At 52.4% G+C, this 18171-nt stretch overlaps 2 protein-coding genes across 4 annotated transcripts; both read left to right on the top strand.

Moving 5' to 3' along the window:
* Positions 1-3679: 3679 nt before the first annotated feature.
* Positions 3680-10651, top strand: LOC137206964 (uncharacterized). Of its 2 annotated transcripts, none has more exons than XM_067706219.1 (6): positions 3680-3998; positions 4238-4536; positions 5094-5237; positions 5491-5646; positions 9883-10244; positions 10452-10651. In XM_067706219.1, exons 2-5 carry the CDS (start codon positions 4441-4443, stop codon positions 9994-9996), a joined length of 510 nt encoding a protein of 169 aa, XP_067562320.1. In that variant the 5' UTR covers positions 3680-3998; positions 4238-4440; the 3' UTR covers positions 9997-10244; positions 10452-10651. The 2 variants fall into 2 exon arrangements, with proteins under 2 accessions (XP_067562320.1, XP_067562321.1); XM_067706220.1 differs by having other exon boundaries at positions 3685-3998; positions 4238-4273.
* A 150-nt stretch (positions 10652-10801) lies between these two features.
* Positions 10802-16050, top strand: ALDOA (aldolase, fructose-bisphosphate A). 2 transcript variants are annotated; one of them, XM_067706218.1, is made up of 10 exons: positions 10859-10936; positions 11972-12035; positions 13334-13460; positions 13546-13757; positions 14227-14281; positions 14412-14572; positions 14920-15003; positions 15121-15295; positions 15459-15658; positions 15747-16050. In XM_067706218.1, the coding sequence occupies exons 3-10, from the start codon at positions 13349-13351 to the stop codon at positions 15840-15842; spliced, it is 1095 nt and encodes a 364-aa protein (XP_067562319.1). In that variant the 5' UTR covers positions 10859-10936; positions 11972-12035; positions 13334-13348; the 3' UTR covers positions 15843-16050. The 2 variants fall into 2 exon arrangements, with proteins under 2 accessions (XP_067562318.1, XP_067562319.1); XM_067706217.1 differs by lacking the exon at positions 11972-12035 and having other exon boundaries at positions 10802-10936.
* Positions 16051-18171: the final 2121 nt, after the last annotated feature.

The raw sequence follows: 18171 nt of genomic DNA on the forward strand, positions 1-18171 counted from the left end.
TAGAGTCCCAGAGCCTAGAGCAGTGCTTGACACGCTGTGGGATACATTGTGAATGAATAAACCGAAGATAGGCCCAGGGTGGATGGTGTGGACAGTCAACTAAAGCATTTGGGCTTTATCCTGGAGTCAGTGGCGAGCCCTTTGGCGTGGGGGTGAAAAATTGAAAGAGCACAAGATCTGGGCTTCCCTGGTGGCGCAGTAGTTAAGAATCTGCCTGCCCATCCTTCTCAAACTCATCCAAAAAATTGCAGAGGAAGGGGCTTCCCTGGTGGCACAGTGATTGAGAGTCCGCCTGCCGATGCAGGGGACACGGGTTCGTGCCCCGGTCCGGGAGGATCCCACATGCCGCGGAGCGGCTGGGCCCGTGAGCCATGGCCGCTGAGCCTGCGTGTCTGGAGCCTGCGCTCCACAATGGGAGAGGCCGCGACAGTGAGAGGCCCGCGTACCGCAAGAAAAAGAAAAAAATAATTGCAGAGGAAGAAACACTCCCAAACTCATTCTATGTGAGGCCACCATCACCCCGATACCAAAACCAGACAAAGATACTACAAAAAAAGAAAATTACAGACCAATATCACTGACGAATATAGATGCAAAAATCCTCAACAAAATACTAGCAGACAGAATCCAACAACACAGTAAAAGGATCATACACCATGATCAAGTGGGATTTATCCCAGGGATGCAAGGATTCTTCAATATATGCAAATCAATCAATGTGATGCACCATATTAACAAACTGAAGAATAAAAACCATATGATCATCTCAATAGATGCAGAAAAAGCTTTTGACAAAATTCAACACCCATTTATGATAAAAACTCTCCAGAAAGTGGGCATAGAGGGAACCTACCTCAACATAATAAAGGCCATATACGACAAACCCACAGCAAACATCATTCTCAATGGTGAAAAACTGAAAGCATTTCCTCTAAGATCAGGAACAAGACAAGGATGTCCACTCTCACCACTATTATTCAACATAGTTTTGGAAGTCCTAGCCACGGCAATCAGAGAAGAAAAAGAAATAAAAGGAATACAAATTGGAAAAGAAGAAGTAAAACTGTCACTCTTTGCAGATGACATGATACTATACATAGAGAATCCTAAAAATGTCACCAGAAAACTACTAGAGCTAATCAATGAATTTGGTAAAGTTGCAGGATACAAAATTAATGCACAGAAACCTCTTGCATTCCTATACACTAACAACAAAAGATCAGAAAGAGAAATAAAGGAAACACTCCCATTTACCATTGCAACAAAAAGAATAAAATACCTAGGAATAAACCTACCTAGGGAGACAAAAGACCTGTATGCAGAAAACTATAAGACACTGATGAAAGAAATTAAAGATGATACCAACAGATGGAGAGATATACCATGTTCTTGGATTGGAAGAATTAATATTGTGAAAATGACTATACTACCCAAAGCAATCTACAGATTCAATGCAATCCCTATCAAATTACCAATGGCACTTTTTACAGAACTAGAACAAGAAATTTTAAAATTTGTATGGAGACACAAAAGACCCCGAATAGCCAAAGCAGTCTTGAAGGAAAAAAACAGAGCTGGAGGAATCAGACTCCCTGACTTCAGACTACACTACAAAGCTACAGTAATCAAGACAATATGGTACTGGCACAAAAACAGAAACATAGATCAATGGAACAAGATAGAAAGCCCAGAGATAAACCCACACACCTATGGTCAACTAATCTATGACAAAGGAGGCAAGGATATACAATGGAGAAAAGACAGTCTCTTCAATAAGTGGTGCTGGGAAAACTGTACAGCTACATGTAAAAGAAGGAAATCAGAACACTCCCTAACACCATACATAAAAATAAACTCAAAATGGATTGGAGACCTAGATGTAAGACCGGACACTATAAAACTTTTAGAGGAAAACATAGGAAGAACACTCTTTGACATAAATCGCAGCAAGATCTTTTTTGATCCACCTCCTAGAGTAATGGAAATAAAACCAAAAGTAAACAAATGGGACCTAATGAAACTTAAACGCTTTTGCACAGCAAAGGAAGCCATAAACAAGACGAAAAGACAACCCTCAGAATGGGAGAAAATATTTGCAAACGAATCAACGGACAAAGGATTAATCTCCAAAATATATAAACAACTCATGCAGCTCAATAGTAAAGAAAGAAACAACCCAATCCAAAAATGGGCAGAAGACCTAAATAGACATTTCTCCAAAGAAGACATACAGATGGCCAAGAAGCACATGAAAAGCTGCTCAACATCACTAACTATTAGAGAAATGCAAATCAAAACTACAGTGAGGTATCACCTCACACCAGTTAGAATGGGCATCATCAGAAAATCTACAAACAACAAATGCTGGAGAGGGTGTGGAGAAAAGGGAACCCTCTTGCACTCTTGGTGGGAATGTAAATTGATACAGCCACTATGGAGAACAGTATGGAGGTTCCTTAAAAAACTAAAACTAGAATTACCACATGACTCAGCAATCCCACTACTGGGCATATACCCAGAGAAAACCATAATTCAAAAAGACACACGCACCCCAATGTTCATGGCAGCACTATTTACAATAGCCAGGTCATGGAAGCAGTCTAAATGCCCATCAACAGACGAATGGATAAAGAAGATGTGGTACATGTATACAATGGAATATTACTCAGCCATAAAAAGGAATGAAATTGAGTCATTTGTTGAGACGTGGATGGATCTAGAGACTGTCATACGGAGTGAAGTAAGTCAGAAAGAGAAAAACAAATATCGTATATTAACGCATGTATGTGGAACCTAGAAAAATGGTACAGATGAACCGGTTTGCAGGGCAGAAGTTGAGACACAGATGTAGAGAACAAACGTATGGACACCAAGGGGGGAAAGCCACAGCGGGGGGTGGGGGCGGGGATGGTGGTGTGCTGAATTGGGCGATTGGGATTGACATGTATACACTGATGTGTATAAAATTGATGACTGATAAGAACCTGCTGTATAAAAAAATAAATAAAATAAAATTCAAAAAAAAAAAAAAAGAATCCGCCTGCCAATGCATGGGACACGGGTTTGAGCCCTGGTCCGGGAAGAACCCACATGCCGCGGAGCAACTAAGCCCGTGAACCACAACTACTGAGCCTGCGCTCTAGAGCCCGCGAGCCACAACTACTGACCCTGGGTGCCACAACTACTGAAGCCTGCGTGTCTAGAGCCCATGCTCCACAACAAGAGAAGCCACCGCAGTGAGAAGCCCGCGCACCGCAACGAAGAGTAGCCCCCGCTCACTCCAACCAGAGGAAACCCACGCGCATCAACGAAGACCCAATGCAGCCAAAAATAAATTAATTAAATTAATAAATTTATTTTTTAAAAAAGAAAAAAGGCACAAGATCTGACGTGGGTGGGAGGAAATCACTTTGATAATGATGTGAAGGTTGAAGAGACCAGATGATGGCTCTTAAATTTGGGCACTGTCAATAAAAATGAGTGGGGGGGTCAGGTTGAAAAATTATTGAGGATAATTCTATACAATTAAGAAGTGTCTCTGAGTTTTACAATATCCCTGGGAGGCAGGCGTTTCCCCGTTTTACAGAGGGGAAAATGGACTCAGTGAGGCGCAGTGATTTGGCCGAAGTCACACAGCCAGTGGGCGGTGTAGCCCGGGGGTTCAGGCTTGCTTTTGCAGCGCCGCAGGACCCAGCACACGATGAGGATCCGAGCCAGGCGGGAAGCGGCGGGAACTCTCGCCATTTCTACTCGGTAACTGCCGCAAAGCCCAGCGGACATCGACTAGAAAGAAGAGCGGGCGTCCACAGACTGGAAAAGGGAAACGAGGGGCGCGTAGAAGGAATTTTGGGTCTGAGCGGCCACCGTAGTAGCGGCGCTCTGATCCCCATGACAACAGGGAGAAGCAGCGGGAGGCTTCTGGGCGGTGCAGTAGCTGCGGCCGATTGGAGCAAACAAGGAGCGGAATCCGTGAACTGCCCGCGGCCCCGAGGGCGCAGGTGATGGGGATAGGTCGTTGGAGGGAGCCCGGGGTTTGGGGACAACGGTAGGATGTGGCCAGGGTCGGGCTGGGGCCTGCGAAGGAGGCGCTGCCCCGAGTCCCCATCATCGCTGTCCGGACCAGGGACCGTCGTTGGGCCTCAGTTTCCCCAAACGGGAAATGGGAGGAGGAGAATGGGCATCCCAGGCCAATGGCCCCTCTCAGTGTCTGAGGCCCAGGACTTTCTCTCCTCTGCAGCTCCTGGACTGACTGGCGCTGTCCTGCCCAATGGACGTGAGTCCTACCCCTCTCTGGAGCGGCCCCCTCAGCGCCCTCCACTCACCCTGACTTTGCCTGCCTTGGAGCCTGGACTGGAGAGGGGGCTCTTTACCCAACATAGACCCTTCCAGCTCAGGACAAGAGCTGTGAGACAGAAAGAGAGTTGCAGGGACGGCCTTCCCATGGAAGGGCACATCCCACTCTGGCAAGATGAGGAGCTAGCCAAGCAACAGAGAAGAAAAGGCATCCCAGGCAGAAGGAACAGCATGGGCAGAGAGGTGGGCGTGAGGGAGAGGCCAGGGCATTTGGGGAACTGCTAGGACTTCAGTATGGCTGGAGTGTAATGGGGGAGAGGGAGAGGTAGGCAGGGCCAGATTGAGGCCTTTGTCGCTGAGATAAGAAGTTTGGACTGAGTCGGTAGGAGCCATTGATGGACCGCAAGGGAGGGAGGGATACGCAGGACAGCTGGTGTGGAAAGGGTCACAACTGCAGGTTGCAAGACAGTTAGAGGCCAGTACTGTGGGCTGAGGGATGGTAAAGTAGTGCAGTGGAAGCAGAGACAATAGATCTGTTTGGAGAGGCATTCTGAAAGGAAAGGCAATAAATCTTGGAAAAGTCTAGAATGACCAACAGGTCCTCGATGGTGCTGAAATGGGGATGACAAGAGAAAAGGCAGGTTTGGGGACAAGACAGTGTAGTCCTATTCACTCTCTCCCCACCACCTGGTGGCTGTTCCTCCCCTTTTCCCAGCCACCTCCCGTGTCCCTCCTGGTATTTCTGTGTCCCTGCAGCCCCTCCACATCTCCTCATCACCCCTTCCTCCTGTGCTGTCCAGGCCTCCTCTAGCCCGTGGAATCCAACCCCGGCTCCCGTCAGCAGCCCCTCCCTGCTGCTCCCCATCCCTGCCATTGTCGTCCTCGCTGTGGGCATCTATTTGTTGCTGCTGGGCCTAGTGCTGCTGACTAGGCACTGCCTGCTGGTGAGGGGCCTGGTGGGGGCTGAAGGGTGGGCCTGGGGGAGGAGGAACCTGGTCAATTTTTCCCCTCATTTGTAGGCCCTTACCCTGAGACACCTTTACCATTTAGTCCCCGCATCTGTCCCTTTCGTGGGACCAGGAGATCCTCTTCTCGTCCTCAGCTGAACCTTCTGCTGCCCCTCTCCCCAAAACTGAGTCTTGGCTGTACCTCCCTACCTGCCGCCTGGCCCAGAGCTTGAGCCCTGCCTTCTCTTAGGCCCAGGGCTGCTGCACAGACTGCAGCTCCCCCTGCAGGAAGCAAGGCGCCTCCAAGCCCCAAGACTGTTGCTGGACCTGCGCAGAAGCCTGTGACTTTCCTCTGCCCAGCCCAGCCCACTACCTGGATGCCTGCTGCCCCCAGCCCGCCGAATCTGTGAGTTCTCGTTCTGGCCCGTGAGTCCTGATCTTGGTACTCTCTGTGCATTATTATTTTTTTTTTTTTCGGTACGCGGGCCTCTCACTGCCGTGGCTTCTACTATTGCGGAGCACAGGCTCCGCACGCGCAGGCTTAGCCGCCATGGCTCACGGCCCCAGCCGCTCCGCGGCATGCGGGATCCTCCGGACCGGGGCACGAACCCGCGTCCCCTGCATCGGCAGGCGGACTCTCAATCACTGCACCACCAGGAAAGCCCTGCATTCATTTTTTGGTTCAACAAAATTTATTACTGAGTACCTATTCTAGGCCAGGCACAGTTCCAGGTACTGGGTCAGGTGGAGACAGCCAAAAACAACATATCAGATATTTTCTGGTAATGAAAGCTACTTGGAGAAAGGAAAATAGGGCAGCATCTGGAGAAAGGTAATGTATGTAACATGTAGGGCACATTTCTACTTCTGAAAATGGTAGTTAAAAGAAAAGACACAGAGCTCCTTCTGTTTGCAGAGTAAATACGATGTTCTAGATACTGTGCTACCTGATTAACAACCCCGAGAGCTGGATATTTTTAAAAACCTATCTATATGTATTTTTTTTAATTACAAAGTGTGCATGTAGAAATACATAGAAAGTACAAGTCACTTTATAAACTAGCTCTCTAACCAAGGTTGCTACATTTGGTGTATGTCCCTCATATACTAATACACATACAGTACTATCACTGTTGTATTTTACTATTGGTAAAAATGTAGTCATACCACATATACCACACAGACTATTTCCTCACATCTGCCACTTGCCCTTTTTAACGTGGCATCACACCTTGGTTACCTATCCATGTTTTTATCCTCCTTTTGCAGGGGAATAAATTGGCTCAGGGAAATTTAATCACGTTTCCAGCATTCCACAGTAGAGTCTTGCACAGCAAATTGCTCCTTCATGTGTTGAAACAGAACCCTCAGGGAGAAGCCTGGCTCACAGAGGACAGGCCAATTTTGCATTTGTGGCTTTAAAGCCACATGTTAAGTGTAATTGACCACCTTCCTAGGCTCTGATGATTTTGGGCTCAGAGATGTAGACAGCAAAGCTCCTGCCCTTGAAGTGGGGACCTTCCCCAGGGAGGGAAGAGTGAGGGGAAAAGACCAAGCAAATTCGTAACTTGGGCAGACTGCAGTTGCAAATCCCTGCAAGATGTTTTGAGTTTCAAAATAAATTATGGGGCAAGGAGTTCTCCTCTTTCAGGTAATCTGCGTCTGGTTTCCCAGGGATAGCCTGGAGATGGGGCCCAGGGCTGGGGCTAGGGGGACAAAGGGGCAAAAGGAGAAGACCCTGGGTCCTCAAACCTCCTATTCTATAAGAAATGCTCAATTGCACAATGATTTCTGGCCCCTCTCCTGGGGACACCACTCCCTTCACCTTCTGTCCGCGGGGAGGGAAGAGTCAGAGGCCTCTCTTCCTCCTTGAAAGTGAGGTGCGCTGTCAGGAGGGACTGGCTCCTCCCACTGCCGCCTCCAGGGCTGCAGGGCGTCCAAGCTGGAGACCTCAGGTCCTGATCCTACCCGGCTTCTGCCAGAGCCAGGAAGGATTCTAGAATGACGAATGGTCATTCTTTCCTTGAGCTGTCTTTCCACAAGGCACAGTAAGGCCTCTGTGTTCTTCAGGTTCCTTATAGTAACAATAGCCACCACAAATACTCCGAAGCTCTTGGCTTCCTCACAGCTGTAGAAACTGAGGCTTACAGAGGCCTGAAGCCTGGGTGGAGACACAGACCCGGGCTTCTCTTTCTCTCGGGGAGAAACCTGCCTATGTTACTTCTTTCACAGGAATGTCGTGAGGACCTAATTCATTCATTCATTTATTTATTCACTTATGGAAGATTTATGGAGTCACTGTTGAGGCACTGTGCTGAGCCTTGGGGGCGCAGTGGAAACAAGGTAGACACGGCCACCACGGGGCTTACATTCCCGCAAAGGACAGAGAAATAAGTAGGCAATGTGAGAAATTGCCTCACATTCTGAATCGAGGGTGAGAAATGATGCAATCCAGGGCAGTGGTTGGTTCTCAGCCCTTTGTGTGATCAGAAGCTGGAACGAGGCTTAAATGGGAAGCCAGGCATCCAGGCCCCATGCCCAGCAGATCTGGAATGGGATCAGAATTTGCGAATCTTTAACAAGTTCTTACACGACTGACACATACCACCAGGGTTAAGAGCTATTGCTGAGGGAAAAGCGCTGTGACAGAGGAGCTCCCTTTTGCTGAGAGCTCCCTCCCTACCAGGCACCGTGCTTCGTGCCTTCCACTGATTCCCCACAGTGACCCTGTGAAGTAGGTGTTATATTTAAAATATATTTCAGAGATGAGGAAACTGAGGCACAAATCATGAATTAGCCACACCTGGGCCTGAACTAGATTCAAACCCTGAGCTCCAAACAGTAACGATGGCTGGCCTTCACAACTTCAAAGTGAAAGAAATCAGGGTGAAAAACTACAGGCCTAAAGAAACACAGGGCTTAACAGTCATGTGGAGCCCTTGTTTAATGTACTTAAAAAGCAGATTCCTTCCAGAAGCCACAAGGCTGCCTGTGAGAGTCGAGATATCCATTAGCTAGTTATTAACAACTAGAGCCAAACCCTTCCTGGGGGCAGAGCCAAAAAATGCTTTTAATACCCTCTTCTCTGAAGCGAGAGCTGTGGGACCTCTCTCAGCCCCCAATTCTGCGCACAGAATGACGGTGCAAGTCCTCCAAAAACCCACAGAGTTGACTTCAGCCCAGACTGGGACTCCCCAGAGACACCCCAAACCACACCCCCATCAAACACAAGGAAGCCACCTCGCTCTCTCCCCTCCACCATGATATACTTCTACCTCTTTCTAGAGAGACAATTCTTTTAGCAGGAGCAGATGCCCTCCCCTCACCGGAGCCCCTGGTGATATCTGATCTCACCAGTCATCGGACACTGCACCCCGAAACCTCAGCTCTTCTAAAGGTCATTCCCCTATTCCTGGCTTGGCCCGGTGTCTGATTGAGCTGTGCAACTGTGACTGTCACTAACTCTGCCTTAGGCCTCAAGGAGCCAGCCTTGTCACACATCCTGGGTGGGTCCTATTCCAGCCACTTGGCCTGACTCCAGTCCCTGCCTGCAGCGGTGACAGATCATCCGTGTCCCAGGGCAGAAGAGGAGTGGGTCGGAGTGGACCGGTTCTCCCTTCCTAAGGACTTGCTGTTCCTATTCCCCAAGAGGCAGACCTTCTGTCTCCCCTGGGAGATGAGAAGCCCTCTTCTTCCTTCTTTGCTTAAAGAGGGAAAAATGATATGCTTTGATTGATCCATTCATTCAACATTCATCTGTATCTCAGACACCTGCTGAGCGTGAGTCCCCTGGTAGCTCAGTGAAGACGGGAGATGAACTGTCCCTGCCTTAGCAGACCCTGAAAGAAGCTGCTATTCATGCCCCTGGGAAGCAGTTGGTCAGGGGGCATCTCAGGACTGGGAGCAGGCAGGCCCAGACCCATCCCAGCCCCACTCCTTCGTTGTATTCCTTTGCACGATCACTCCCCTCTCTGAACCTCCGTTTCCTCTTTTGTAAAGAGGCCCTCTACTCAAGGTTCTGATAAATAAAAGAGATGTAACTCCTTTTAAACATTAAAAAATTAAATCTGCAAATTACCATTTTTAAGGAAAACTAGATTTTAAAAATCATTCATGAACATAGTCTGTGCCTGGCACAGAGTAGGTGCTCAGAAATAGAGGATGAATGAGATCCAGCTTCGTCTCAGGCCAAGGAAGAAATCCACAAAACCAACAAGTTGTTTTCATCATAGACAGTGTGTGTGTGCTTTCCCAGTCTAACGACTTTGAATTGCGTGTTATAAGAGAAACATCTCTGAGCTGAACATTGTGACCTAAGCGTGGGTCCAGGGCCAGCTGTCCTCTGGTCCTCAGTCTCCTCATCCATAAGATGGGAAGAAAGAAAGGACCCCCCCACCGCCCACCGAATGATTTCTTCCAGCTCCTGAACCCAGCTGTTAGGAACATTGCCTCCTTGCTGATTTCTCAACAGCAGAAAGAATTGATTTGTTCCGAAGAATGGTGAATGGCACCCTCTGATCCACTGGGCAAATGGGACTTTGCAGGCCACTCTGTTCCCTTCTCCCCTGAGAAGGAAACAGCTTCAGGCTCTGGTCCCCCTTCCTCCTGCCCAACTCCCTCACCCCGTTCTCCTCTCCCTCAGGATTGGGCCCCTCGCTGCCCTCGCTGCTGCCCGCTCTGTGACTGTGCCTGTGCGTGCCAGCTTCCTGACTGCCAGAGCCTCAACTGTCTCTGCTTTGAGATCAAGCTCCGATGACAAGACGCAGGGTCCCTGCCCTTTGGGGAGCGGCCAGCTCCCAGGGCCCACAGGCCCTGTACCCTGAGGGGCCTCAGGACACTTTTCTCCAGGCTATTGGAACCACAAATGGACTACCCAGCTCACCAGCCTGGCAACCAGCAGTGGAGAGCCTGCCTCCCTGCAGAGTGGGACTCAAGGAGCCCTCCGCCAGCGGCATGGCGGCCCCTTTGGAGGGCCAGAAGAGAGAGTGGCTGGTGCTCTGCCAGGTGCCCCTGCCCTCCTCTCCCCCTCCCCAAGTAAATGATCGTATTTGAAGGTGAGGGTGGGGGACACTGCTCACCACAGTGAGCATTATGGGACAAACTTGGGCCTTGAATATCAGGGTGTAGGGGTACCCCAGGCACACCCTGTCCATGGACTCTTCGTTATTCTGAGGTGTGAGTGTAGTGCCTGCATCTGCTCTCCCTCTAAAGAAACAGGCTCCGGAGAATCACAGCAGCCAGCGAGAGGCCCGGAGTCAGGGGAGCAGAGGAGACAGGGAAGGCCACGGATCTGAGTCCCCTACCCTCCTTTCCTCCGCGCAGATCCCTGTCCAAAGATTTCTCCTGACAACCTTTTGAGGGCATCAGTCTGGATTTCCAAGGAAGAAATTTCCTCTGAAGTACTGGTGAGTGGACAGGGGACCCTCCCCCCACCCCCAAAGAGGCAGGCCCACAGCTTCCTCCCCATCCTTCACTTTAGGCCCCCAGCTGGCATGAATGTCAGGAGCTTCAGGTTTCCCTAAATATAGATCCCCTGCCAGGGGATCTGTGGTGAGGAAAGGGCAAGGGTCACCGGAGAAGGTCGGGGACATTGGTTGGGGGTAGGGCAGGAGCTGCCTTATAACCCAGCCCGGGTGTGGCCTGACTCACTCGCTGCTGACCAGGCTCTGCCCGCTCCTTCGGCCTCCTCCTCGCAGGTGGGCGCCAGCAGGACGGAGCGGGGGTGGGGCTGGGCTGAAGGCGTCGGGATTAAGGGGGGAGACCTGGCAGGTAGGATGGGGAGGCTAGAAAAATATCTGGGAGGCTGACAGCGGGCGGACGGATTTTATTTTGGAGAAGGAAGTCAGTGCCAGGGAGAAGTTTCGCAGGGACTCTGGCCCCGCATCCCCAGACTTGCTTGGGCAGAGCAGTAGCCGGCGGGTTTCCGCTGGGTCTGGCTTTCGGGGGGCGGCCCGGGCGGCAGGAGCCAGACCCGCCGGAATGGGGCGCAGATGTCTCCCCGCGGGACACCCGGAACCGCTGCCGCCTCGCCTCCGCCCCTTGCCAACCCCTGCCGTCTCCTCGCGCTCCCCGTGCGTGCCCTCGCCGCCCTCTCTTCCGCCGGGGCTCGCAGTCGCTTGACCTCTGGATTCGGTTACAACGCGACGCACGCTGCCTCAGCGCAGCCGGAAGCTGGGGCTGCCCCGGGCCGCTGGACTGGGCCCCTGGCGGGGGAAGCTGAGCCTCAGTCTTCTCGGGCTGTGCCACCCGCTTTTCTCCGACCCGACCCCCACCGCATCCCCATCTCTGCCGGTGCCCCAAATCGGCTGAGTCACAGCGCCCCAAAGCACGCCAAGCGGGGGGGGGGTGGGGGGAGGAGAAGGGAGAGGGAGGGGAGGGCCCCCGCGACCCGCGGGATGTGGCCCGAGTCACGTCCGAGGGGGACGGGGTGGGGGAAGGGATCGTGTTCTCGCCGCACTGTCGTCGCCCAAGCGCCGCCTCCGGGCTTCGCCTTTCGGGGGGCGGTCTCTCGCACAGTCCCTCGCCTGCAATTGGACGCCGGGGCGCCTCCGGCCCCCTGCAAAGGGAAAATCTCCGCGGAGGGTGGAGCGGTGCCTTTATAAGGCGCGGCACCACCTCCTTCCCGCCCGCCCCCGCGCGCCCCCCCCTCGGGAGCTGAGTAGGCTGCGTTCCCCTTGGAACGCGCCTCAGAACCAGAGTCCCGGTGACGACTGCCGTGTTCGCTCCTTCAGTCCACTCGCCAGCCCGCGGCTCTCCACCGCTGCACCCCGCCAGTCCGCCCCTCTCCTGTGCCAGGTGAGCGCCCCTCGCCACGTGCGAAGGTCAGGGAGAGGGTCGTGGGGAAGGATCCGGGATGTAGTGGCGGGTCGGGCGTCCGCGCGGAGCCCCCCCACCCGGACCCAGCATCTCCCCTCTCCACCACCACCCACACCTGTGCTCCTAGCCCAGACTCCCCAACTCTTCCAGCTTGAGCTCCCGCGGTTTGCTGCGCAGTCCAAGGGCCGCTCCGCGCTGAGTCACGGCAGGGAGGAAGGAAGCAGGGCGAGATGAAGTACCATTTCCCCCTCCCCTTTTCTTGTTAGGACTCTTGGTGCAAGTATTATGGCCCCTTTGCCTCTGCAGGGATCCTAGGAGGCCCCGAGGGGTGGGGGCCAGCTCATATACTGCCTCAGGGTTCCCGAAAGCGGGTGGTTGGTCCCTGTCCTGGGAGGCGGGTGCCCCCGCCGAGCAGGGGAAACCCCTCGGCAGCTTCTGATGCCCCATGAACACTTTTCCCTATTTTTCCTTATCGGGTGACCTTGATTCTGAGCCTGGAACAGCTGCAGCCGCAGAGCAGACATGAGCATTTTTCAGGGGAGGGGGTGGGCGCTTGCCTTTCCTTCACATTCTCTCACCCTGTATGACCAGTGAGAGCGACAAACCACCCCTTTCCTCCACCTCGGGCTAGGCTTCCTCTGCGGCCCTTTTCTGGGCTTCTGATGACCCTCCTGCCTTTTTCCTAACACCCTTTTTCTAACAACCTCCCCCCACCGTGGGGGGAGAAGCCTGACCTTGAGGTGTCCTTGAGGCCATGGAGCCTGAGCCAGCCCTGGGATCTCTGCAAGGAACACTCCTGTAACAGTCAGAAGATCTGGGTGCTACGCTCACATCTGGCTCTAGGGTTGCTGTGTGGCTTGAAACACAGACCTTTTCCCTTTTCAGGCTCCTTTCCGATGAGGAGGTTGGGCCTTCTGCCTTCTGCACAACCTCTAATTCTAAAATACTCTGGTTCGGTTTTGCTTCCAGGCAAGGTGACCCCATGGCAGAGCGCAAGCCAGGAGGGTCCGGCTTCCACGTGACTTGCCTGTCCATGGCTCTGGCCTATTCCCTTTACTCCAGATGCCAGTATACAGCCCCACCCTCAGCTGGGCAACACCCAGCAACAGAGTTAGGAAAAGTACCGGAGGCAGGCCTAGTATAGGGAAGTCAGGTGTAGGGGAGAGCTGGGGACAGCAAGTGTCCCTTGCCCTGACCTCCAGGCAAGGGGCCTTGCTTGTTGGGAGACCACGGGAAGACCCTGCTAACTAGCCCTCCCTGGTCTGTCTCCTGCCCAGGAACCGACAGGCACCATGCCCCACCAATACCCAGCACTGACCCCGGAGCAGAAGAAGGAGCTCTCTGACATTGCTCACCGGATCGTGGCTCCGGGCAAGGGCATCCTGGCTGCAGATGAGTCCACCGGTGCGGGCAGGACACAGTGGGAGGAGGGCCCCAGGTTGGGGGTGATAGGCTGATCCCCTTATTCCCATGTGATGCTTCCCTCCAGGGAGCATTGCCAAGCGACTGCAGTCCATTGGCACCGAGAACACCGAGGAGAACCGGCGCTTCTACCGCCAACTGCTGCTGACTGCCGACGACCGCGTGAATCCCTGCATTGGGGGCGTCATCCTCTTTCATGAGACGCTCTACCAGAAGACAGATGATGGGCGTCCCTTCCCCCAAGTTATCAAAGCCAAGGGCGGTGTTGTGGGCATCAAGGTGAGGGGGCTAGGCCTCAGGGTGTGAGATGTAAGATGGATCTGGGGGAAAGAAATCCAGAGTAGCAGGCTGGGGGATGAACTTCGGGTCGGAAGCCTGGAGACTTGGGTGGAGTCTGCCCCAGATCACCTCCAAATCGCGTGTAAAAAAGCTAGAGACATATGGGACCTGCTTGGCATTTTTAATCCTTGCAATTGTGAGAGGCAGGTGTTACACTTATTATACAATTGAAAAACTAGACGCTCAAGGCCATGAAGCGTTTTGCTCATAGGGTTAGTAAGTGGTAGGAGCCCCGGCTCTCTGTGTGTGTCCTGCTCTATAGGATCAGATAACGTGACTATGTGAAACATTTGCAAATCAGGAAAGATACTTGAGAGAGGAAGTAAAGCGGGGACAGGGCGGGGCTACAGAGGAGAAAAGGGCACTAGAGATCACTTCCCTGTCCTGTGTTGTTGCCCCACTCCAACAGGTAGATAAGGGTGTGGTACCCCTGGCAGGAACAAACGGCGAGACAACCACCCAAGGTGAGAACCGTTTAGCTCCCAGCCCTACCCACCAGCCCACCCAGCTCGGTACCCCTCTGGGTGCCCAGGGTGTGTGGGAGCCACGTGCCCCCTCCTCTGCCATGCTTTGATTCCTCCGTCCCCTCTACAGGGCTGGATGGGCTGTCGGAGCGCTGTGCCCAGTACAAGAAGGACGGAGCTGACTTTGCCAAGTGGCGTTGTGTGCTGAAGATAGGGGAACACACCCCTTCCACCCTCGCCATCATGGAAAACGCCAATGTCCTGGCCCGTTATGCCAGCATCTGCCAGCAGGTGGGCCTGTAGGTCCCCAAGAGGCCACTTCCCACCTCTTTCCATTCCAGCATGTCAGCTAGCCTGCCACCCATGTGCCAGGCTACCTACCTTCCCCAAGGCAACTGCCCCGGATCCTCACCACGCACGAGGCTTGGGCCCGTGGAGGGCTCTGCAAGCAGAAGAGCAGAATAGGGGTTGTGCAGGTGGATCTGGGGAGATGGCTGATCTCCTGCAATCGGCCAAGGGCTGTGAAGCCAGGGGTCTCTGTCGTCATGGAGATAAGATCTTGGTCAGTGGCTGTGGAGAGCCGTAGGTGGGGCTCTGGGTTAGGAGGCCTCAAGGCTGCCCTGTCCCTCACCCCACAGAATGGCATTGTGCCCATCGTGGAGCCTGAGATCCTCCCTGATGGGGACCATGACTTGAAACGCTGTCAGTATGTAACCGAGAAGGTAGGTTGCCTGCCTGGGCAGTGAGGTGGGCTAGAGAGCTGGGCTGGGGGCTCTGGGGCTGACCCCCGTACCCCTCCCTGCTTCACCCCACCCCACTTTGGTCCCGCCCTGCCGTAGGTGCTGGCTGCTGTCTACAAGGCTCTGAGTGACCACCACATCTACCTGGAAGGCACCTTGCTGAAGCCCAATATGGTAACCCCAGGCCACGCCTGCACCCATAAATATTCTCACGAGGAGATTGCCATGGCAACTGTCACAGCGCTGCGTCGCACAGTGCCCCCCGCTGTCCCTGGTGAGACCCACACCCTCATCTTGACCTCTGGGAGGTAGACAGACTGTACCCATAAACCTTGTGCCCATGTGCTCTAATTTCCAGGTCAGCTTCTAGGGCCTCCTACCATTCCCCCGGGTCTCTGACTACAGCCCCTACCCCATTTCACCCCCTTCTTCTACAGGGATCACCTTCCTATCTGGAGGCCAGAGTGAAGAGGAGGCATCCATCAACCTCAGCGCCATCAACAAGTGTCCCCTGCTGAAGCCATGGGCGCTGACCTTCTCTTACGGCCGAGCCCTGCAGGCCTCTGCCCTGAAGACTTGGGGTGGAAAGAAGGAGAACATGAAGGCTGCCCAGGAAGAATACGTCAAGCGAGCCCTGGTGAGGATGGGGCAGGAGATGGGCAGGGTGCTGGGGTGGATGGGATCTGAGAAGGAACCTTCTCACTCTGGCTCCTCTCCCCTTTTAGGCCAACAGCCTTGCCTGCCAAGGAAAGTACAGCCCAAGTGGTAAGGCGGGGGCTGCAGCCAGTGAGTCCCTCTTCATCTCTAACCATGCTTACTAAGCGGAGGTGTTCTAAGGCTGCCCCCTCAACACTCCAGGCTCTGCCCCCTCCCACACTCACTCTTGAAGAGAGGGGGCCTCAACCGGGGCTCCAGGCTGCTCTTTCCCGTCACTCTTGCCTCCCTCGTGACATTGATGCCTGGTGTTGTCTGTGTACGCTAACTCCGCCATTTCCAGCCTACTGCCAATAAACAACTATTTAAGGGGGAGTCTGTTGTCCATGTCTGTGGTGTCTAGGGCAGGGGAGGGCTGGGGGAGGTGGCAGAGCCCAGAGGAGAAAGCGCCCTTGCATTATGTTCTTCCTTCTTGAGCAGAAAAATAGGTGAAGGAGGTGGACTAGTTTAATACTTTGTTTAATACTTGCTCAGGGCTTCAAGAGAAGGGCTTGTGAATTTTCTTCCAACCACCCAGTGCTCTGTTCCTTCTACCAGCAGCATCTGATAAGGCTTACAGTGGGGAAGCGCATGTGTAACTGCTGGTCTTAGGAGGCTGCAGCCTCAGCCTCAGTTTTAGGCCCAGAACTCACAGGTGTAGAAGGCCCCTGTCAAAAAAAACAGCCACTGACAGAAACTAAGATTTCCTGAATCTATAGACCGTACAACATGATAAGTATTCTACAGGAGTAGGTACTGTTATTCCCAATTTGTCCTTAAGGCGATCTTGCCTCACTATTTCTTGGTTGAAACAAGATTATTAATGCATGTCTTCTTAATCTGCACTGTTAAGCTTGTTTGTTTTCCCATCTTAAAAGGAGATGGGATTAGAACTGACTTCTTAGACTCTGGGCTGTGGAACCCCTTGAAGAACCTGGAATCCTCTCTGACATCCACTTCAACAACACAGACACACACACACACACACAACTGTGGAGCTCAGGTTCCAGGTTAAGAACTGAACCTCTGTGGCTTCTGCATTCCATGAAGCCAGAATGAGGGCCCTGCACTTCCCTATACCGTGCTTTGAACCCTTCTCCGTTCACCCAGGCTGGGGTGTAATAGTAACTATATCAGATCTTTTTGGGTATTAAAGATCTTAGTCATAACCAACGACATAGTCCTGCCACTTCCCAAATTTCATGATGTGGACCATTTCCTGTCTGAGCTCTCCTCTAGAGGGGGAAAAAAAACTTCACCTTTCTGATCTCTGGACCTACTGAATCCCTATAGTCACTGCATAGAAACTTAGTACCTTGTAGGAATTTCAGAACTTAGTCCTTTACCTTTCTCTGCACATTTGCATCTGTTGCCTACATCCAAAACAGAACTGGTGTCTAGTGCCCCTTAAAACTGTGGCCTCACTTCTGTGCCTAGCCTCACTCAGCTCTCTGTGAAACAGTCTGAAGTAAAGCAACTAGAAATTGAGGGTCCATAGAAGATAGCAAAAAGGACATTCCAAAAGGGCTCTGACACCAGGAAGTTTGTTTAAAGACCAATCACTTCCTCTGCGTGCAGCAAGAGACTAGGGAAGCAGAGGACATCAAATGTCAGTTTGGGATGTTTTATAAAGTTTCTAATGACAAAGCGCCAGAAAGAGTAAGTGACAGAAGAAGAAACTAGAACTGAGGACACAGCTTTCCTGGGTTCAGATTTCAACTTTGGGGACTTCCCTGGTGGTGCAGTGGTTAAGAATCCACCTGCCAATGCAGGGGACACGGGTTCGACCCCTGGACCGGGATGATCCCACATGCCGCGGAGCAACTAAGCCCGTGCGCCACAACTGCTGAGGCTGCATGCACCCTAGAGCCCGCGAGCCACAACTACTGAAGCCGGCGTGCTGTGCTCCACAAGAGAAGCCAGCGCAATAAGTCCGCGCACTGCAATGAAGAGTAGCCCCTGCTCACTGCAACTAGAGAAAGCCCGCAGGCAGCAACGAAGACCCAACACAGCCAAACAAACAAAAACTTCAACTTCGATTCAAACCCAAAGTTCTTAGCTATGCAACCATGCACAAGTTACTTAACCTTTTTAAGCCAGTTTCCTCCTCTAAAAAAAAAGTAAAACTGCAGACAATAAGCAGCTGAGGGGTTTCAAAGGGACCATTCTGGAATCGGGGAGGTCATGTTAACTGAGGTATAGACTTGGTGTGGGGAAGGTGGACTCCTCCACTTCTAATTTCGGAGGTCCTCCACAGCAGAGACTTCTCTGGGGCCCTGGAAAGAGATCCGGACTGGAATTCCTTCACCATTGAACGAATACTTCTGTATGCCAACTGTTCCAGGCCTTGTTCAAAGTAAGCACTGGGGCTGCAAGTGTTAACAGGGCAAAGTTCCATCCCTCAGGGATTGTAATGGGGGAGGCCTGCTAAAACAGGTAAACAAAAACGTGTAACTT

Source organism: Pseudorca crassidens, chromosome 15, assembly GCF_039906515.1.
Source record: "Pseudorca crassidens isolate mPseCra1 chromosome 15, mPseCra1.hap1, whole genome shotgun sequence".
NCBI lineage: Eukaryota > Metazoa > Chordata > Mammalia > Artiodactyla > Delphinidae > Pseudorca > Pseudorca crassidens.

Bases quoted from the DNA above. Each gene is read 5' to 3' on its own strand.
- LOC137206964 (XM_067706219.1), top strand. From the start codon at position 4,441: ATGGAAGGGCACATCCCACTCTGGCAAGATGAGGAGCTAGCCAAGCAA. The intron at 4,537-5,093 runs GTGGGCGTGAGG...TGTGCTGTCCAG, and splicing joins GGAACAGCATGGGCAGAGAG to GCCTCCTCTAGCCCGTGGAA. The intron at 5,647-9,882 runs GTGAGTTCTCGT...CCTCTCCCTCAG, and splicing joins GCCCCCAGCCCGCCGAATCT to GATTGGGCCCCTCGCTGCCC.
- ALDOA (XM_067706217.1), top strand. From the start codon at position 13,349: ATGCCCCACCAATACCCAGCACTGACCCCGGAGCAGAAGAAGGAGCTC. The intron at 13,758-14,226 runs GTGAGGGGGCTA...CCACTCCAACAG, and splicing joins GCGGTGTTGTGGGCATCAAG to GTAGATAAGGGTGTGGTACC. The intron at 15,296-15,458 runs GTGAGACCCACA...CTTCTTCTACAG, and splicing joins AGTGCCCCCCGCTGTCCCTG to GGATCACCTTCCTATCTGGA.